At 46.0% G+C, this 18,744-nt stretch overlaps 1 protein-coding gene across 3 annotated transcripts in view; it reads right to left on the reverse strand.

The window, feature by feature from the left end:
- Positions 1-125: 125 nt before the first annotated feature.
- Positions 126-18,744, reverse strand: part of LOC118230628 (rho-associated protein kinase 2-like) — a 35,194-nt gene continuing 16,575 nt past the window's right edge. The window contains exons 14-35 of one of the 3 annotated variants that reach the window (XM_035423796.1): positions 18,347-18,482; positions 17,346-17,437; positions 16,663-16,909; positions 16,116-16,222; positions 15,744-15,888; positions 15,204-15,364; positions 14,184-14,368; positions 13,786-13,855; positions 12,816-12,919; positions 12,342-12,528; positions 11,988-12,081; positions 10,582-10,667; positions 9,091-9,282; positions 8,463-8,631; positions 6,273-6,449; positions 5,609-5,682; positions 4,520-4,608; positions 4,272-4,350; positions 3,355-3,622; positions 2,878-3,163; positions 2,464-2,551; positions 126-1,296 (exon numbers count right to left, since the gene is read on the reverse strand). In XM_035423796.1, the coding sequence (XP_035279687.1) occupies positions 2,476-2,551; positions 2,878-3,163; positions 3,355-3,622; positions 4,272-4,350; positions 4,520-4,608; positions 5,609-5,682; positions 6,273-6,449; positions 8,463-8,631; positions 9,091-9,282; positions 10,582-10,667; positions 11,988-12,081; positions 12,342-12,528; positions 12,816-12,919; positions 13,786-13,855; positions 14,184-14,368; positions 15,204-15,364; positions 15,744-15,888; positions 16,116-16,222; positions 16,663-16,909; positions 17,346-17,437; positions 18,347-18,482 (3,024 nt within the window). In that variant the 3' untranslated portion in view covers positions 126-1,296; positions 2,464-2,475. The remainder of the gene's footprint in view (positions 1,297-2,463; positions 2,552-2,877; positions 3,164-3,354; positions 3,623-4,271; positions 4,351-4,519; positions 4,609-5,608; positions 5,683-6,272; positions 6,450-8,462; positions 8,632-9,090; positions 9,283-10,581; positions 10,668-11,987; positions 12,082-12,341; positions 12,529-12,815; positions 12,920-13,785; positions 13,856-14,183; positions 14,369-15,203; positions 15,365-15,743; positions 15,889-16,115; positions 16,223-16,662; positions 16,910-17,345; positions 17,438-18,346; positions 18,483-18,744) is intronic. The other 2 variants (XM_035423799.1, XM_035423798.1) reach the window with 2 other exon arrangements.

An 18,744-nucleotide genomic window follows, 5' to 3' on the forward strand; every position in this document is an offset into this window, starting at 1 on the left:
CCATGTGTGAATTAGTAGCTCTGCACTAAAAAAAAAAAAATAGTCCTTGAATTTACAAGTAAATCAGATGGACACATATTAATTCTGAATGAGAAATTCATTTTATTTTACTTAAAATGCATATTTTGCATACCTCCAAATGGTAATATTTCTCTTCACATCATGAAACTTCCTTAACATGAGGCTTTTCTGGAACTTTATAAAAGACACAATAGAAAGTCTTTGAAATCTCTTGAAATAATTGATAGATTAAAATATTGAACATTTCAGAATGTCACTATATGTATATAGCAAGTAATGTTTAATAATTTGTAACATAGCTATGACAACTTTACAAGTCAAAAGTAGGTTCCATATATTTTTCACATTTGAACTTCCCTTCTTTTTTTAAACAACCACTTTTCAGGAACACTTATATGACATATTCTTCATCTCAATCTAAGGCATGTATTATATACACAACCACACATAAACTATACAAAGAAAAGAAACACTCTCACACTTATCTCAGAGCCAGTGCTGGCCAGTCCAGCAATGTGGCATCCTGCTCATGAACACAAAATGCAAACTTGTCACATGCTGCTCTGTCTGTTTTCTGGGGCACATTGACAACAGGGCAGTGAATAAAATCAGTATTCTGCAGCAAAATTAAAGACTGAATATGAGCTCAGTCAACATCAACTTTCACTAAATAAATATCAAAATGTTTTGTGGCCATTGGTTCCTTCATGCTAATATCAACTCATTATGATACTCTATTTATTGACTAACGGGATTTCTCTCACTTTGGTAAGCAAATTGTAGCGGTGGTGAGGGACGTATGTAGCTGTGGCTATTAGAACAATGCGAATAAGTGCAGAGTAGATAGGATACACTCTGTGTGCGGAATACTCACAAACTCCCTCAAAGTAGTGGCTTCTGTGAAGTGCAGGCCAGTCCCTCATAGTAGTGTTCGCGTTTTTAAAAGCAGACTTTGCACATGGGGACCAGGTTTATCTTACGGTTCAAGGTGCCTCAGTTATATAATTTTGTGATCACTGTGGTCCTGGATCAGTTGAGTTGAGTCCCCCATTGGCTGCAGTCACCATGTGAGGGTGTCACTTGAATATTTCAGGGATATGGGGGCATGCAGAGGCTCTGATTCAGCGTGGGTTGAAAGAAAAAAATATATATTTGTATTCAAATGTCTTTAAATCTTTGTGTTTAGTACAGCCAAGGATTTTTTTCTTGTATGACTGGAAGAAAATCCATCACGGTCCAGGAGTTCCATCATTCCCTCAAGGCAAAGGAGGTCAACTGGAGGGAGGAAGAAAGAGTTATCATTCATAAACCCTGGGCTCACATACACTTACACACACACAGACACACGCGCACACACATGCAGTGAGAACAGATCAGATAAGTGGCGGGACTGAAGTAGGTCTATGACAACCAGCTGGAAGTACTCTTCAGCAGCAACTCTGTGGGCCAGACCCCACATTATCACCTCAAAATCTCACATCTAAACAAATACCAAGGAACAGTATGAATCCAGGCCTGTGGAGAGGCACATTCACGGAGGCAGATGTCCTGTGTGTAGTGAGGGCCCTACGTACTGACTGCACCTTTTCTTTCTGGGACCTAAACTGAGAGAGGAGTCATGGGATAGGCATTCCAAACTGGGAAAATGGGGAATAAAATATTTTTCAAAAAAAATACGCAAACTCTTTACAGGAGAGGAGACTGTAAGGCAAATGACCTTATACCAACGATTCCTGGTGCTGCAAATTCTGGCTTGCAATAGCTTGATGAATCACTGTGCTGCCACTTGAAGCAGCCATGGCTCTTTTGATTGGCTGATAAATTAATCACCATCTTATTTAAATCAACTGAATTTTTGGTAACTTTTAATGGGTCCATCAGAGCTGTTCATTTTGCAGCACTAAATAGTCTGCAGAAGAAACCTCAGCATCGTACAGAATACCGATCGAACCTCAATATGTCCAGATGGAACCTCAGCAATGTATGAAAGGAATTGCTGCATTATGCAGAGCTAATTGCTGCACAGCACTAAATACAGATTCACTGTATGGAGGCAATCTCTCCACTGTACATAATACGGACGAAACCTTAGCACCGTAAAGAATACAGCTTCTAATCTGTAGTCATATATATGTACATACACAATACTTCGTAGACTAGAATTATCGAGACTAACATTCACCTGAATTTGTTTGACAGTTGGCTTATGGCACCCTGACTTAAACCCATAGTACTGTTCACAGTTTCAACCGCATTTCACCTCCGAAATATAGTACATATCTAGAGTGCAATGTCTGATAGTCACAAAACATAAAATAAGATAAATTGTCTCCATTAGAAGTCGCAATGATAAAAAAATCAACCAAGCATGCGGAGCACAACACATGCAAACAACCTCCCTCCCCCCCCCGACCACTGCACTCATTCCCATTTCCAAATTACCCTCTCACTTCTTCAGAAATCAAACACATCATCATCATCATCATCATCCAATGACCAATTCCAGTCCTTCAGGCCAAAGTCTAGCAACCTGAAACAGAGGGTTTCCCTGGAGTTATCCTTACAAATAAACACTCGGCAGTACTGCCACAGTCCAGCAGGGGCAGCAGAGTTATGTGGTTGAGTCAATTTATTTACCCAAAGCAAACTTGAATATGTTTAGGAATATTTTCAGTTCATGGCAAGACATGGGTCATCATCAGTCTCGAGTAGATCTCATAACATTGTGATTAAACTTGGAGCTCTGAGGCCAGGGTCCACATTCACAACTCCGATACTCTTTCTAAATATGAGCCAGGATTCTAATGCCTCTTTGGGGGTGATGTATCACTTTCCCCCCCTCCCTTCTCCCCTCACCTGGCCTTGCTGGATTGGTCATAGCGGGCATGCCGCCTGGTGCGTGGGCTGAGCTGCGCTGTCATGGAGATGTGGGGAGAGGCACGGGGAGAGGCACGCGGAGAGGCACGCGGCGAGGCTCGGGGTGAAGCGCGAGGCGAAGAATGGGGCGAGGGGCCCGTAAGCTGCTGGCCAGCCAGGGGCTTCTTGGGAATCCTCTTGAGCAGCTGGCTGATCCACTTCTGCTGCTCTTCCTGAGACTCAGCCAAGAGCAGCAGGTCCTTGGCCAGGGACATGTCATAGTTCACTAAGGGGAGGAACATTATGTCATTATGCTGTATGTACCCAAACGTCACACATATATGCACACTGATCTCGGCAGAACAATATGAACTCTGCTCAACACACCAATTCCTGCAAGGACAGATGACCTCTTGCCCTGCATAGTTCAACAATCTGTCCTCAACAAACCAACAAATCTCTTTGGGACACACTGACCCCTGCATGGTATGATGGGCACGTCCTTCTTGTCCAGGTGTTCCTTGTGGCACTTGGTGTGGCAGCGGCGGCACTCCAGAGCGGGTGGGGGCTTGAACATGTTCCAGAGGGGTTTGGGGCAGGCTTCACAGGTGGAAGGGAAGTGGTAGAGAGTTGGGATAAACTCGTGGCCCTTGTGACAGATGCAGTTGGACTTGTCTACCATGAGGAGTGGCCCCAGGATGGACTCGTGGTCCTTCCTGCTCTCTCCCTCATTGGCGTACAGGATCTGTGCAGCAGGGACAGTGAGGGTGGTTAGGAGCGGTGTGGGGCAGTGTGGAGTGAGGTGGGGCAATGTGGAGACAGGTGTGAGGCAGTGAAGAGCGGTGTGGGGCAGTGAAGATGGGTGTGAGGCAGTAGACACAGGTGCGGGGCAGTGGCGTGGGGCAGTGAGGAGTGAGGTGGGGTAGTGTGAAGACAGGTGTGGGGCAGTAGAGATAGGTGTGGGGCAGTGGGGGGTGGTGTGAGACAGTGGAGACAGGTGTGAGGCAGTGAAGAGTGGTGTGGGGCAGTGAAGATGGGTGTGAGGCAGTAGACACAGGTGCGGGGCAGTGGCGTGGGGCAGTGAGGAGTGAGGTGGGGTAGTGTGAAGACAGGTGTGGGGCAGTAGAGATAGGTGTGGGGCAGTGGGGGGTGGTGTGAGACAGTGGAGACAGGTGAGGGGCAGTGGGGAGTGGTGTGACGCAGTGAATATGGGTGTGAGGCAGTGGACACAGGTGAGGGGCAGTGGAGACAGGTGTGGGGCAGTGGAGACAGGTGAGGGGCAGTGAGGAGTGATGTGGGACAGTAAGGAGCAGTGTGAGATTATTTCAGCATGTGTGTGTACAGTAATCACAGGGTGGGATTGGGCAGTCCTGAGAAAGGATGCTTAGTATCACCTGGAAGATCCGCGGGATCTCTTTGGCATCTGCACGGTACACATCTGTCTGGGTGACTGGCCGTACATGGAACAGTTTACTGCAGAGAAAGGAAAATAGCAAATGAATAAGAGAGGAGGAGGGAGGATGACAAAGGAATGGTAAAGGAGGAAATTTAGGACAGGAGGAGGAGCAGAGAGAGAGAAGGAAAGAGGGAAACGCAGGAAGGAGAAAGAGAGGCAGAGCACAGTAAAGAGGGCTTTACTCGCCTAATATCCAGGACCATAGACGGGTTTGACAGCTCTTTGTCCTGTTCACTGTTGTAGAACAAAATCTTCCTGCTGCTCACCACCACATACTGCAGGAGACATGGGCACACACGGTCAGATAATAATCAGCGACCAACCACCCTCCAGGAGAGAGAATATGCACAGCCACACAAACCAGTACACATTACGAGTTAGAGAGACCACACACATCACTCACACAAACCACTACACACTGTAGGAGAGACTGAAGACACCATTAATCACACAAACCACTACACACTGTAGGAGAGACTGAAGACACCATTAATCACACAAACCACTACACACTGTAGGAGAGACTGAAGACACCATTAATCACACAAACTACTACACACTGTAGGAGAGACTGAAGACACCATTAATCACACAAACCACTATACACTGTAGGAGAGATTGAAGACACCATTAATCACACCAACCACTACACACTGTAGGAGAGAGTGAACACACCATCGCTCACACAGACCACTACACACTGTAGGAGAGAGTGAACACACCATCACTCACACTAACCACTATACACTGTAGGAGAGAGTGAACACACCATCACTCACACTAACCACTATACACTCCAGGAGAGAGAACACCATCATTCACACACACAAACCACTGCACACTGCATGAGAGAGAGAACACACTCACTCACTCACACAAACCACTACACAATGCAGAAGAGTGAGAACACCATCATTCACACACACAAACCCTACACACTGTAGGAGTGAGGACACGTCATCACTCACACCAACCACTACAAACAGCAGGAGAGAGAGAACATACACTTGCACAAACCAGTACACACAATGGAAGAAAGGCATAACGCTGAGACAGTGAGTACTGAGCACATTTTGTCATACATGAAAGTACCAGCACTGTTCTGAAAAGCCAGCACTATCATGACTAAGGTCAAGCAGAAGTGTGATGGTGTTCTTATTAGACTAAGAGTCTTAAGCAGTACTCTTTAAACAGTATTGGAATGGAGTGTGTAGAGTGAGGTGAAAGCAGGGCACTGTCATGCATATAAGGGAGTCTCAGAGGGGCTCTGCATACCTTCCTGTCCCAGCCGAACCTCTTGATGCTGTTCCTCGTCGCTGGGAGAGATAGCCAGCCTTCCAATCGGGTCTCTGTGGTACAAACAGGAAACACACGGAGCATCACTGAAGTGGCTCATACACAGTCATTACACAGACAGATCAATGGCACACAAACACACATGCTGAAACACACACATTCATGCATGCACACAAATGCATCAAACACACACTCAAATGGTTCCTTAAGTGGATAACTCAAACCCAAAAATGGACAATTTCAATAACCAACCTGCCTCCTAGGTGGAGCCAGTCACCAAACATGTCTCAAGCTCTTTTTGGAGCTGAAATGCTATACAAGAGCAACAGCATGCGACATGATCCCTCATTCACAATAAAAAAATGTTCAATTCAAAGCCTGCATTTGGGACAATGAGATGAGAACATTCTCTTATCTTCTGCATTAGTCCACTACAGCAGGGTACGGGAGAAAGGGAAGGTCTGTATTAGTGCACTACGTCGGGGTATATGAGTGAGGAAGGTTCTGTATTAGTGCACTGTGGTAGGGTATGGGAGAGACAAAGGGTCTGAATTAGTGCACTACAACAGGGCATAGGAGAGAGGGACGGTCTGTGTTAGTGCACGACAGGGTAAGGGAGAGAGGGAAGGTCCACACAGGTCACCTTCGTTCTCTGGTTCTGAGGGACTGTAAGCGAGTGCTGGAGGAGGCTGCTCTGGCTCAGAATCTTCCTCCTCGGAGTCAGAGTGAAAGAAACGGGGGGCACGAGTGCGGACGGATTGGGAGGAGCGCTGGTACGTAAATGACATGGACTTGGAGGACTGGGAGTGGGTGATGCGCACTAGCGTCGTTCAGCAGAGAAAGAAACACAGAGGAAGAATTGAGAGGAATAGGCAGGGAAGAGACAGCGGGAAAAGAAAACATGGGGAAAAAGAGATGGGGAAGAAGGGAGAGCAGGGGATGAGGGGAAGGAGAGAACAAAGGAGAGAAACAGTGAAGAAAAAAATACAGTTTTTATCAGAAATGTAAGAAATTGGAAAAAAATAAAGAAAGCTTCAAACAGGAAGTAAGGAAAAGGCTTTGCATCAGTGCGCTGGGTGTCAGAGCACAGTCTGTTTCTGCGTTCAGACTGCAGCGTCCCGTCTTCAAAACGGACTGAGTGTACAGCGTGTGCACAGCATGTGTTCAGAGCACAGTGTATTTTCCATTTCAATGTTAAGCCGATAGCACGCAGAGTGTTTTCAGCACAGACGGAGAGCAATCTGTGAAATCAACCTGAAGAGCTATTTGGCAATGTGTGCAGTGTTACTGAGGTAGGTGCCCCATTTGAGCATGATGTTACCGAGGTAGCGACACTGTGTGAGAGCTGAGCATGGTGGTACCAGGATGGGTGCCCTTTGGGATTAGTGAATATGCTGTTACTGTAGAAGATGTGAGCAATACATTACCAGGGTATTTGCACTGTGTGACTGTGGTGTTACTGGGGCAGATTTCCTTTGTGAGTGAAGTGTTGCTAGGTAAATGCCCTGTATGAATGTAAAGCACAGTATTACTGGGGTAGGCACCCTGTGTGAGTAAAGTGTTGCTAGGTAAATGCCCTGTGTGAATGTAAAGCACAGTGTTACTGGGGTAGGCGCCCTGTGTGAGTAAAATGTTGCCAGGTAAATGCCCTGTGTGAATGTAATGCACAGTGTTACTGGGGTAGGCGCCCTGTGTGAGTAAAGTGTTGCTAGGTAAATGCCCTGTGTGAATGTAAAGCACAGTATTACTGGGGTAGGTACCCTGTGTGAGTAAAGTGTTGCTAGGTAAATGCCCTGTGTGAATGTAAAGCACAGTGTTACTGGGGTAGGCGCCCTGTGTGAGTAAAGTGTTGCTAGGTAAATGCCCTGTGTGAATGTAAAGCACAGTGTTACTGGGGTAGGCGCCCTGTGTGAGTAAAGTGTTGCCAGGTAAATGCCCTGTGTGAATGTAATGCACAGTGTTACTGGGGTAGGTGTCCTGTGTGAGTAAAGTGTTGCTAGGTAAATGCCTTGTATGAATGCAATGCACAGTGTTACTGGGGTAGGCACCCTATGTGAGTAAAGTGTTGCTAGGTAAATGCCCTGTGTGAATGTAAAGCACAGTGTTACTGGGGTAGGCACCCTATGTGAGTAAAGTGTTGCTAGGTAAATGCTCTGTGTGAATGTAAAGCACAGTATTACTGGGGTAGGTGTCCTGTGTGAGTAAAGTGTTGCTAGGTAAATGCCTTGTGTGAATGTAAAGCTCAGTGTTACTGGGGTAGGCGCCCTGTGTTACTGGGGCAGGTGCCCTGTGTGAGTGAAGTGTTGCTAGGTAAATGCCCTGTGTGAATGTAATGCACAGTGTTACTGGGGTAGGTGTCCTGTGTGAGTGAAGTGTTGCTAGGTAAATGCCCTGTGTGAATGTAAAGCACAGTGTTACTGGGGTAGGCGCCCTGTGTGAGTAAAGTGTTGCTAGGTAAATGCCCTGTGTGAATGTAAAGCACAGTGTTACTGGGGTAGGCGCCCTGTGTGAGTAAAGTGTTGCTAGGTAAATGCCCTGTGTGAATGTAAAGCACAGTGTTACTAGGGTAGGTGCCCTGTGTGAGTAAAGTGTTGCTAGGTAAATGCCCTGTGTGAATGTAAAGCACAGTATTACTGGGATAGGTGTCCTGTGTGAGTAAAGTGTTGCTAGGTAAATGCATTGTGTGAATGTAAAGCACAGTGTTACTGGGGTAGGCGCCCTGTGTTACTGGGGCAGGTGCCCTGTGTGAGTGAAGTGTTGCTAGGTAAATGCCCTGTGTGAATGTAAAGCGCAGTGTTACTGAGGTAGGTGGCCGTTGTTAGCGCAGTATTACCAGGGTAGCTCTCATCGGCCTCTGGGTCAGGCCCACTGCTGAAGCTGGTGGAGTCGAAGGAGTGTATGCTGAGGGAGGTCAGCTGGCAGCGGAGCTGCTCAATGTCACTGTCCTTGCTGTCCAGGGCCATCTGCAGCTCAACGCGCACCTGGCTTTCATCTGCTATCATCTGGAAACCGCGAACACAAACACATGCTAATCAAGACCCCGCGAAGGAAACAAACATCTATTTAATGACTGCAAAAGAGGATAAACGGGGCTTTATCCTTCAGTCACTGAACAAACAAGATACTATAGTGAGGTGTGGGGAAGCTACTGTGTGTGTGTGTGTGTGTGTGTGTGTGCGCGCACGCGTGTGTGTGTATGGTAGGCAGGTACAGGTATACTCTAAATGATTACACGTCATTGCTCTGCCTGCAGTGATTTGTGTTCTATGTTGGGTTACTTTGTGAATGTTGTGGTCTACGCTTGTGTGAATGGGGTGGTCTGTGGTTGTGTTGCCGTGAATGTGATGGGCTGTGGTAGTATTAATGTGAATTTGACGTTTGTACTACTGTGAACGTGGTCCAGTGGTTGCGTTACTATGAGGTTGCAGTCACGTTTGCAGGTGGACGCAGACGCCACTCACAGCCTGCATCTCGTTGATCTCTCTCTGATACTTTATGATGGTGCCGTTGAGCTTGTCCCTCTCCAGCTGGAGCTCCAGCTGAAGCTTTCTGTTCTCCTTCTGCTTCCGGCGCAAATCCATGTCGTTGCCATGGCGATGTCCACCACTGCTTACATTGTTACGGTTCATAATCTCTGCCAGTTTGTTGACTGCCTGCAGCATATCAAATGTGAAAGATTACATTAAGACATTCTGGTACTTTCTAACACTAAAACACATGCAGGTAAGGGATACAGAACTTAAGTCCAATGACCATGATATGCACTTTTGTACGTCGCTTTGGATAAAAGTGTCTGCTAAATAAAGGTAATGTAATGTAACTCTGACTGGATTTAGTCAGTCCAATTAACAAGGTTGGATTCTAGAACAGATCTTTGGCAACATTTACACCACCTGGTAAGTTGCCAAATTCCAATTTTTTGCTCACATGTTGCACAGATCAGATATGTATTTTGAACCTGTAAATAGGAAAAAAACATACGGAATTGGATATGTTCAGATCCGTTCTGGGCCATATTCATATTTGGAAATGAATCCAATAGGAATCTGACACCTGCTAATGCGAGTCATCTAAGCGCACAGATCGGAATTTCCCAGTCACTGCGATTTGCGCGTTATTCAAAATGTGATATTCTCATACTTTCTTCATATTTGAATGAGGTGTAATGTAATTATATGCATAACCACTCCCCACTGGTAATGTTACATGTTAAAAGAAGCTAAATGGAGGATGAAAGTTCAGGCCAGTGAACACTGAGGTATTGTGCCTTTTAAACCCATAGGGCGAAGAATCGGAATAGGCCAAAATACTGGGGATGTTCTTTGCGGACCCAAGATGCTTTGGAAAGAATAGCTTGAATTATTATTTCTGTCTTTGTGTCCTTTTGTGTCCATTGCAGATGGTGATATGGCTGTGGTTGTTTACTTTTGTATCGGAAACCAAACCCTTTGCATGTTTGCATGCTGGTTGTTTCAAGCTTAAACCGCGTTAACGCAGGTTTCAGATTCTGGTCACCTTCAAAAGTAAATGTAAACAGGCGGATAAAAAATAGGATGCAGGCAAAAAATTGGAACAAGTCATCAAGGTCAGTGGTGTAAATGTAGCCTTTGTGTCTTGAAGGCTAAGAACTCTTTCTGCAAATGGGTTGTGTCAGAGAGAGTTGTGTGATGATTGATTGATTTATTGTTTCCATGGGTAAGCACCTTTGGGTTAAACACAGATTATCTGAAATCAAGAGACACACTGTACATCCTGTATATTACACACACACTCATCATCATGAAAAAAACACACACACGCACACACACACACACAGACATTCTCTACCTGATCATATAGACACATTTGACCAGCCTAAAACCGTCAAGCTCATAAGACGTGCACATGAATACAGACAAACGCACAGAAATCCATTCAGACAGAAACAGATAACCAGACGGGTGAGTTCTAACCTGAGTTTTCAGTGTTCTCTCATACTGCACCTGCTTCTCAAAGTTGGCCTTCATATTACTCTGTTCATCCATGGACTGCTTCAGCTCTGTGAACACAGCTCAGTTAACACAGAATATTTCCACAAAGTTGCTAAACGTTTTAGCAACACAATGGTTCACGTGGAGACAGGCAATACAGGGGTTCAGTATCTAACCTGCATGGTGATTCTGCAGTTTAATGGGTGAGCAAGGAGAGGAAGTATGCAATTAAGGTCAGTAATGCCAAAGTGTCCGGTAACTACCATAATAATGTTCAAAAGAATATGTTTACAAACTCTTCTTTAGTTGTGTTGTTAAACTTAAAGGACAATTTTACCCATATTCAATTTTCTAGAATGTTATTCGTTGTCCTTTCTGTAGTATGAATGTTAAAGTATATATTTCTCCAGATGAAAGAATTACTGAAGGTGAAACAATTTTCTCAGCAAATTCATGTTTAGCTACTCAAACTACCATCTCCTTGAAAGGTCTGTTTATGGGGTGCTGAGGATGGGGTAGGCACATCTCACCAATGGTACCAATAACACATATTTCCTGAATATTTTAAATAAATATGGTGAAATGCTGTCAAAGTAAAAAAATAATAATAATAAATCAACAGATTAGAAATGAGAAAAATGTCTTTAGACTCTGGACTTGGAAGTATGTTGGGTCATTGGGTGCGCATGCATATTTGATTATTTCAAATTGAAAGAATCTTCCAGAACAGGATAACAGATACCATGACAGTACACAGAATACACTGCATTATTTTCTCAAGAGAAGTAATATGAGAGGACAGTGTGTGGGTAGAGTAAAGGAGGAGTAAAGAGAGGACAGTGTGTGGGTAGAGTGAAGGAGGAGTAAAGAGAGGATAGTGGGTGGGTAGAGTAAAGGAGGAGTAAAGAGAGGACAGTGGATGGGTAGAGTGAAGGAGGAGTAAAGAGAGGACAGTGGGTGGGTAGAGTGAAGGAGGAACAAAGAGAGGACAGTGGATGGGTAGAGTAAAGGAGGAGTAAAGAGAGGACGGTGGGTAGAGTAAAGGAAGAGTAGAGAGGCCAGTGGGTGGGTAGAGTAAAGGAGGAGTAAAGAGAGGACAGTGGATGGGTGTAGTAAAGGAGGAGTAAAGAGAGGACAGTGGATGGGTGGAGTAAAGGAGGAGTAAAGAGAGGACAGTGGGTGGGTAGAGTAAAGGAAGAGTAGAGAGGCCAGTGGGTGGGTAGAGTAAAGGAGGAGTAAAGAGAGGACAGTGGGTGGGTATAGTAAAGGAAGAGTAACGAGAGGACAGTGGGTGGGTAGAGTAAAGGAAGAGTAGAGAGGCCAGTGGGTGGGTAGAGTAAAGGGAGAGTAGAGAGGCCAGTGGGTGAGATGGGAATCAGGACACTCACGTTCCTGTGCCTCCCTCAGTGCATTATTCAGCTCCTCCTTCTCATTGGCTAGGTTGGCCACGTCACTTGTCAGGGTACGGTTAGACTCCTCCAGCTGCAGGGGGGCAAAAGAATACAGGTGACCCCCCAAGGCCGAAACCACAGCTACTGAGAATGGACCAGATCGATTTAACTCCTCAAAGCAGCTCTGGCATAAAATGTATTGTATCCAAAAAAATTAAAATTGTTAAAGACATGGCACCTTGTGAGGGTTTGTTTACTTCATCTCCTCCCCACACATACTGATGATTTTATACCCCCCACCCCCCCCCCCTTACTCAGGCAATAGTACTGTCCTCACCACACCCTACTCACAGAGGCGATGGTGTTGTCCTTCTCTTCGAGCTCCTGCTTGTGCTGGGCTTTCATCTCCTTGATCTCCAGCTCCTTCATGATCTTGTCTTTCTCCAGCTGGGAGTACTGCTCCTCGGCCACAGTGCGGGCCAGCTGCTCCGAGTCTGCCTTCGTCAGGCTCACCTCCAGGCGGCTCGCCAGAGAGTCCCTGCGGGGAGAGAACGGGGAGCCCAGCGTCACACGACACGCAACGCTGCAGAGAGTCATCACGAATAACACGCAACAGCGCAAACCAGTGACACAAGGCTCACAACAGTGCAGTATGGGAATTCTTGGGCCTGCAGTGTAGTTTTGTTTTTTGTTTTTTTTTAAATTAGGCTGATAAAAAATATAGGCTAATATAGTTGACAGTTTCCTGAAGTACAGTATAATGCACTTAAGCACGGTTCCATTCCCTTCAATTATAGTTCTTCTGAGGTTTTAGGTGCACCTGACCTCTCATCCTGCAGGTCCTGCAGTCTTTGCCGTACGTCTTTAATCAGCTTGTTCTTCTCCTCACACTCCTCCTTCATTTCATGCACCTGTGTCTTATACAGTGTCTGAAGAAAAATAAGAGACACACAGAGATCACCATACAGTACTGATAACCATGATGAGCCCATCTCACCATACAATTCTGATATGCTGATGCTACGATCCAATACAGACTTGGGTCCTGTGGGGAAGCAGAGCCACACATACAGACAATATATTGTAATAGTGCATTGAAAGATATCTGTCCATTCAACAGTGTCATCAGTGATAATTAGTACAAGATGACTATTAGTGTGTTAGATACAGTAATTAAATTTATCATTAAGGTCCATATGAGTAGTACAGTAGTTCCGTTGAGTAGTACTGTTGTAGTACTGTAGCAGTAATACTGTTGAGTAGTACTGCTGCAGTAGTATAGTAGTGATACAGTTGAGACAATGTGCTGTAACAGTAATAGTACTATTAAGCAGTAGTGCTGTAATACTGCTAATTAGCACTGTTTGAGAACATGAAATCAGTGGTATCCTTTGGGTTGAGTGTTACTGTAGTACAACTGAGTAGTTGTGTAGTACCACAGTATCTGTATTGCTGAGTAATAGCACTGCAGTACTGTAATAATCATACTGTAGTAATATCACTGTTGAGTAGAAGGTCTTGAACACCATGGTAAAATAGTGATAGAGCTGCTGATGAGATAGTAGTGCAGGTGAGAAATACCACTGTAATACCACAGAAGTAGTCACACTGTTGACCAGTTCTGTAGTAGCAGTACTGTAGCAATAGCAGTAGTAACAGTACTTGTAATTGTATTGTTGAGTAGTAGTAAATTAGAAATGGTAGTACTGTCAGTAGAACTGCAGTAGTACTTTTGTACTGTTGAATAGTTATTGTAGCACTGTTCAGCTGTAGCAGTGTAGTGGTAGTACTGTACCGAGAAATACTGCTCTGTCTGCAGCTGGTCTTGCAGTTCCTTCATCTGCCCAAATGCATCCTGCCTCTCTCTGTAAACAAACACACACACACAGTCAGACCCTCTGCCCTCCTGCTCACATACATACACACAAACAAACACACACACACACACACATACACACACACACACACACAGGCGCACACACACTTGAACACAAATCCTTCAGAAATGACATCATTCCTTCCGAACGTGGCGTGGATGTCACATAATGTGACAGGAGCTAGCACTTTGCACACAAACACACAGATGCTTGTCTCTGGCAGAGGGCTCTGTGGGTGTAGCCAGTGACAACAGGTCTCAGTGCTCGGTTACTCCTATAGCACCCAATTTACCCACTCACACGCAGGCATGCTTACTTCTGCAATTCCTGGTTCTTGTTTCCTAGGCTCTGTTTTAAGTCCAGCAGGTGGTTGACTTCCTGTTTCAGCTGTTTCTCAGACTTGCGTAGCGACGCCACTTCCTGGCCTTGATTGGCCAGCTCGCTCTGAATCAGGCTGCATTTCTGGGACTCCTGCTCCACCTTCACGCTCAGGGTCTTCACCTGCAAGAGGGAGGCAGGTGTGGGAGCCAAGTTACAGATAAAGGAAGGTGGAGATGGGAGAGGTGGAGGGGGACAGTCGCAGACACCCTCTTCCTCAAACGCACATGTGCACGCAGACACACGTACCAACAGGCACACACACAAACAGACACTTGCACAAACATACCCGCACAAACAGGCACCTGCACAAACAGACACTAACGCAAACAGGCACCCGTGCAAACAGGAATCCGCACAAACAGACAATCGAAGTGTCCTTGAGCAAGACACCTAATCCCTAACTGCTCTGGTGAATGAGAGGCATCAATTGTAAAGCGCTTTGGATAAAAGCGCTATATAAATGCAGTCCATTACCATCACAATAGCACAAACCGACATGCGCACAAACAGGCAACCACACAAACGGGCATCTGCACAAACAGGCACACACACAAACAGGCAACCACACGAACAGGCACTAACACAAACAGGCATCCGCACAAATAGGCACACACACAAACAGGCAACCACACAGAGCAGCAACCACAATAAGAGGCACCCGCACAAACAGGTACCCGCACAAACAGACACCTGCACAAACAGGCACCCACACAAACAGGCAACCACACGAACAGGCACTAACACAAACAGGCATCCGCACAAACAGGCACACACACAAACAGGCAACCACACAGAGCAGCAACCACAATAAGAGGCACCCGCACAAACAGGTACCCGCACAAACAGACACCTGCACAAACAGGCACCCACACAAACAGGCAACCACACAACAAGCACCGGCACAAACTGGCACCTGCATGAACAGACACCCACACAGAGCGGCACCCACACAAACCTCCTCAGCGAGTTTGTGCTTCTTCCTCTGCAGGTCCTCCAGTCCGCACTTGGCCTGCTTGTAATCAGAGCCCAGCAGGGAGTGCTCTTTCTCTAGCTCCAGCAGCCTGTTCTCCACCTGCAGCTTCACCGCACGCTCCTCCTGCAACTGTCGCTCCATCTCTGAGGGGCAGGGTGTGGAGTTGGTAAGAACGAGGGTGCAGCGAAGGAGATATTCTGAAATGTTTGAATCTTTTGGCCTCATCTTAACTAAAAACAATAATTGCGGGCCTTTCCTGAGTGTAGTTCGGAATTACAAGATCTATGCGCCTCTGTTTCTTAAACCAAAGGGCTGAAGTAAGAGGCAATCCATTTATTTTCATAACAACGGGAAACACCAATACCCGTTTACTGACAGTGGAAACGTATTGGAAAGGATGCAATCTGCTACATTTATCCATCATTACACAGTTAACTATGTGTATGGAGGTGTGCGGATGTGTGTGTGATCGGTAGCCTGTTCCCACTAAACTAAAGGTCAGGCTGAGCCTCTCCCTCTCACCCTTGGCCTCCTCAGTGACCTGGTTGATCTGGTTGTTGATGAGGAGGCGGGCCTTTGTAGCCTTGTGCTCCGCCTCTTCCTGCTCCAGACTCTGCTGCAGGACCTTCAGCTTGTATGTAAAATCAATCTCCTGGCTACTCTTCTCCTGCGGGCGAAGCAAATGGTCAGTAGTAGTGGGAGGTGTGTGTGTGTGTGTTTGTGTGTGTGTGTGTGAGTCTGCATGTGTGTCTGTGTGTTATAGAGTGTGTTTGGAAGCAACTAAGGGTGTTATTGTGCAAGTTGAACCGTATATTCTTCTGCAGTCTTTCCTCTTCAGTTTAGTGATTATGTGATTGTGAGTATATAAGTTTGTCAGTGTACGAGGATTTGTACCTTCTCCAGATCCAACAGTCTCCCCTGTAGCTGTGTCCTCTCTAGCTCACTGTTGGATAGGGCGGACTTCACCTGCCTTGCTTCGGCTTCCAGATCAGCCAGACTCCCTGGAGAGAGAGCACAAGTGAGACTCTATTACACACCAACTGAACCACAGCAAGAGGGAGTAACTTGGTATGGAGGGAGGGAGGGATGGAGGGACATAAGGAAGTGTGAACGTGAAAGAAACAGAGTAGGCACAAGAGAGAAAAACTTAAAGGAGTAGCTGTTTTTTAAGAGCAGTCTAGCTTTTAATACTAAAATTCAGTTGCCCGCCCATTCCTCTCTCAAACAGGACACAAAGGCTGACTGTGTTTGAGTAATAAGTCCATTTCCTGATTGGCAACAGTCACATACACTCCTGTACATTCATCCTTGTTTTCTTTCCAGTGTTTCAGAATAACTACTTAATGTTTATTTTTATGGTGACTGACTCCACCCGAATAGGAAACGATGGCTCAACACACATGGTATAAAAACCTAGGCTGCTAAACAGTCACCAGCGCACCCTGCAGGTCAGTGATGGTCTGGCAGGCCTGGCCGCGCTCTCTCTTCTCCGTCTCCAGTGACGCCTGCAGACCGGTGAGCTCAGTCTCCAGCGCCAGCTTGCTGGCCTCCAGCTGGCTGCTTCTGTCCTCCAGCTCCTCCAGACGCAGCTCCAGGTGCTGAAGCTGCTTCAGCGTCTCCGCCTGAGCTTTCTTCAGGTGCGCCGCGCTCTCTGACTCTGCCCGCAGCAGCTCGTTGGCTTCCTCCAGCTGGACCGAGAGACAGCCAACAGGTGCTCAGATACATATATACAGAACAGCCAGCATTTTTAAACAGATTCCCACATATGCAACAGTCATCAGGTATTCAAACAGATACATATATATGGAACAGACAACAGGCATTCAAATAGATATACACACGTAACTGCCAATAGGTATTCAAACAGACACACATATGGAATAGTCAACAGGTCTTCAGAGATAAGAATATATTGTAGAACACAGTAGCAAAAATTTCACACAGCCTAAATATCATACAAACACAGAAATGCTGAGACTAACAGATATAAATGCACCACCAGGGGTGATAGGCAGGTGTGTACACCCATTGCATTAAATTTATTCATTCAGCAGATAGTCTTACACTTAGAATGAAAGAGGAAATGAGAGCTTCCACTCGAGTTATGCGTAGCGACTCCCTTACATGTCTCTGAAGATGAACGGTCTGCTCGTTAGGGACCTGGGGGTTCTGCTGCCTCTTCTTCATGTCCTCCAGTTGTTCACGCAGAGTGTTGACTGGAAAGAACAGGAATCGTCACATGTGGTAGGTATGGAGGCGCACACGTGTCTGGTTCTGTACTGCTGAGCAGGTGTACAGCTGCTCTAACGCTGTCATGACTGCACCAATAGGTGTGCAACTGTGTGTGAACACAGGTTAGCAGTTACACAGGTGACCATGTGTGTGATTGTGTGAACACAGGTGAGCAGCTACACAGGTGACCATGTGTGTGATTGTGTGAACACAGGTGAGCAGCTACACAGGTGACCATGTGTGTGATTGTGTGAATACAGGTGAGCAGCTACACAGGTGAAGAGGTGTGGGATTGTGTGAATACATGTGAGCAGCTATGCAGGAGTACATGCGTACAACTGTGAACACAGATCTGTCGGCATGTAGGCATATGGGTATACAGGTATGTGATTACAGGGACAAGTGTACATATGCACGGACACATTAATACAGGTGCGTAGGCATGCAGGAGTGGTTGCTGTGTTTGATTATAGGAGTAGATGTACAGGTGTGTGATTGTGTGAGTACATGTGTGCATATGTACAGATTCAGATTTACAGCTCAAACATTTACACAGGAGCAACTGCGTGGCAGTTGGTACAAAGCTGTTTCCAATATGGTTCTGCAATTCGAATGGATGCACTTGCGCAGAGGTGTACAAAGCTCCGACTGAACTTTTCAACTTTAAAAGTGTTCAGAAGAAAAGATGTGCAGGTGCATGTAGGTGTACAGACATAGAGATATGTATGTGTTCAGGTGTGTACAGATGTGTGGGTTTACAGATGTGTAAATGTTCAGGTGTGTACAGATCTGTGGGTTCAGAGATGTGTTAAGTGTTCAGGTGTGTACATGTATGTAGGTTTAGAGATGTGTAAGTGTTCAGGTTGGTACAGTGTTCAGGTACACACACTCACCCTCTGTCTCCAGGCAGTGCTTTCTATTGGCCTCAGTGTCGGCCCTCCTCTGACTCTCTGCACTGCTGTGCTGAAGCAGAGCCTTCTCCTTCTCCAGCTCCAACAGAGCCTCCTCTACACTCCTCCTACTGTTTACCTGGAGAGACAGACATTATCATGCACACTCACACACACTATACCTCTACACTCCTCCTACTGTTTACCTGGAGAGAGAGACATTATCATGCACACTCACACACACTATACCTCTACACTCCTCCTACTGTTTACCTGGAGAGAGAGACATTATCATGCACACTCACACACACTATACCTCTACACTCCTCCTACTGTTTACCTGGAGAGAGCGACATTATCACGCACACTCACTCTACCTCTACACTCCTCCCACTGTTTAC

This window comes from Anguilla anguilla, chromosome 6, assembly GCF_013347855.1.
Source record: "Anguilla anguilla isolate fAngAng1 chromosome 6, fAngAng1.pri, whole genome shotgun sequence".
In the NCBI taxonomy this organism is placed as follows: Eukaryota; Metazoa; Chordata; class Actinopteri; order Anguilliformes; family Anguillidae; genus Anguilla; species Anguilla anguilla.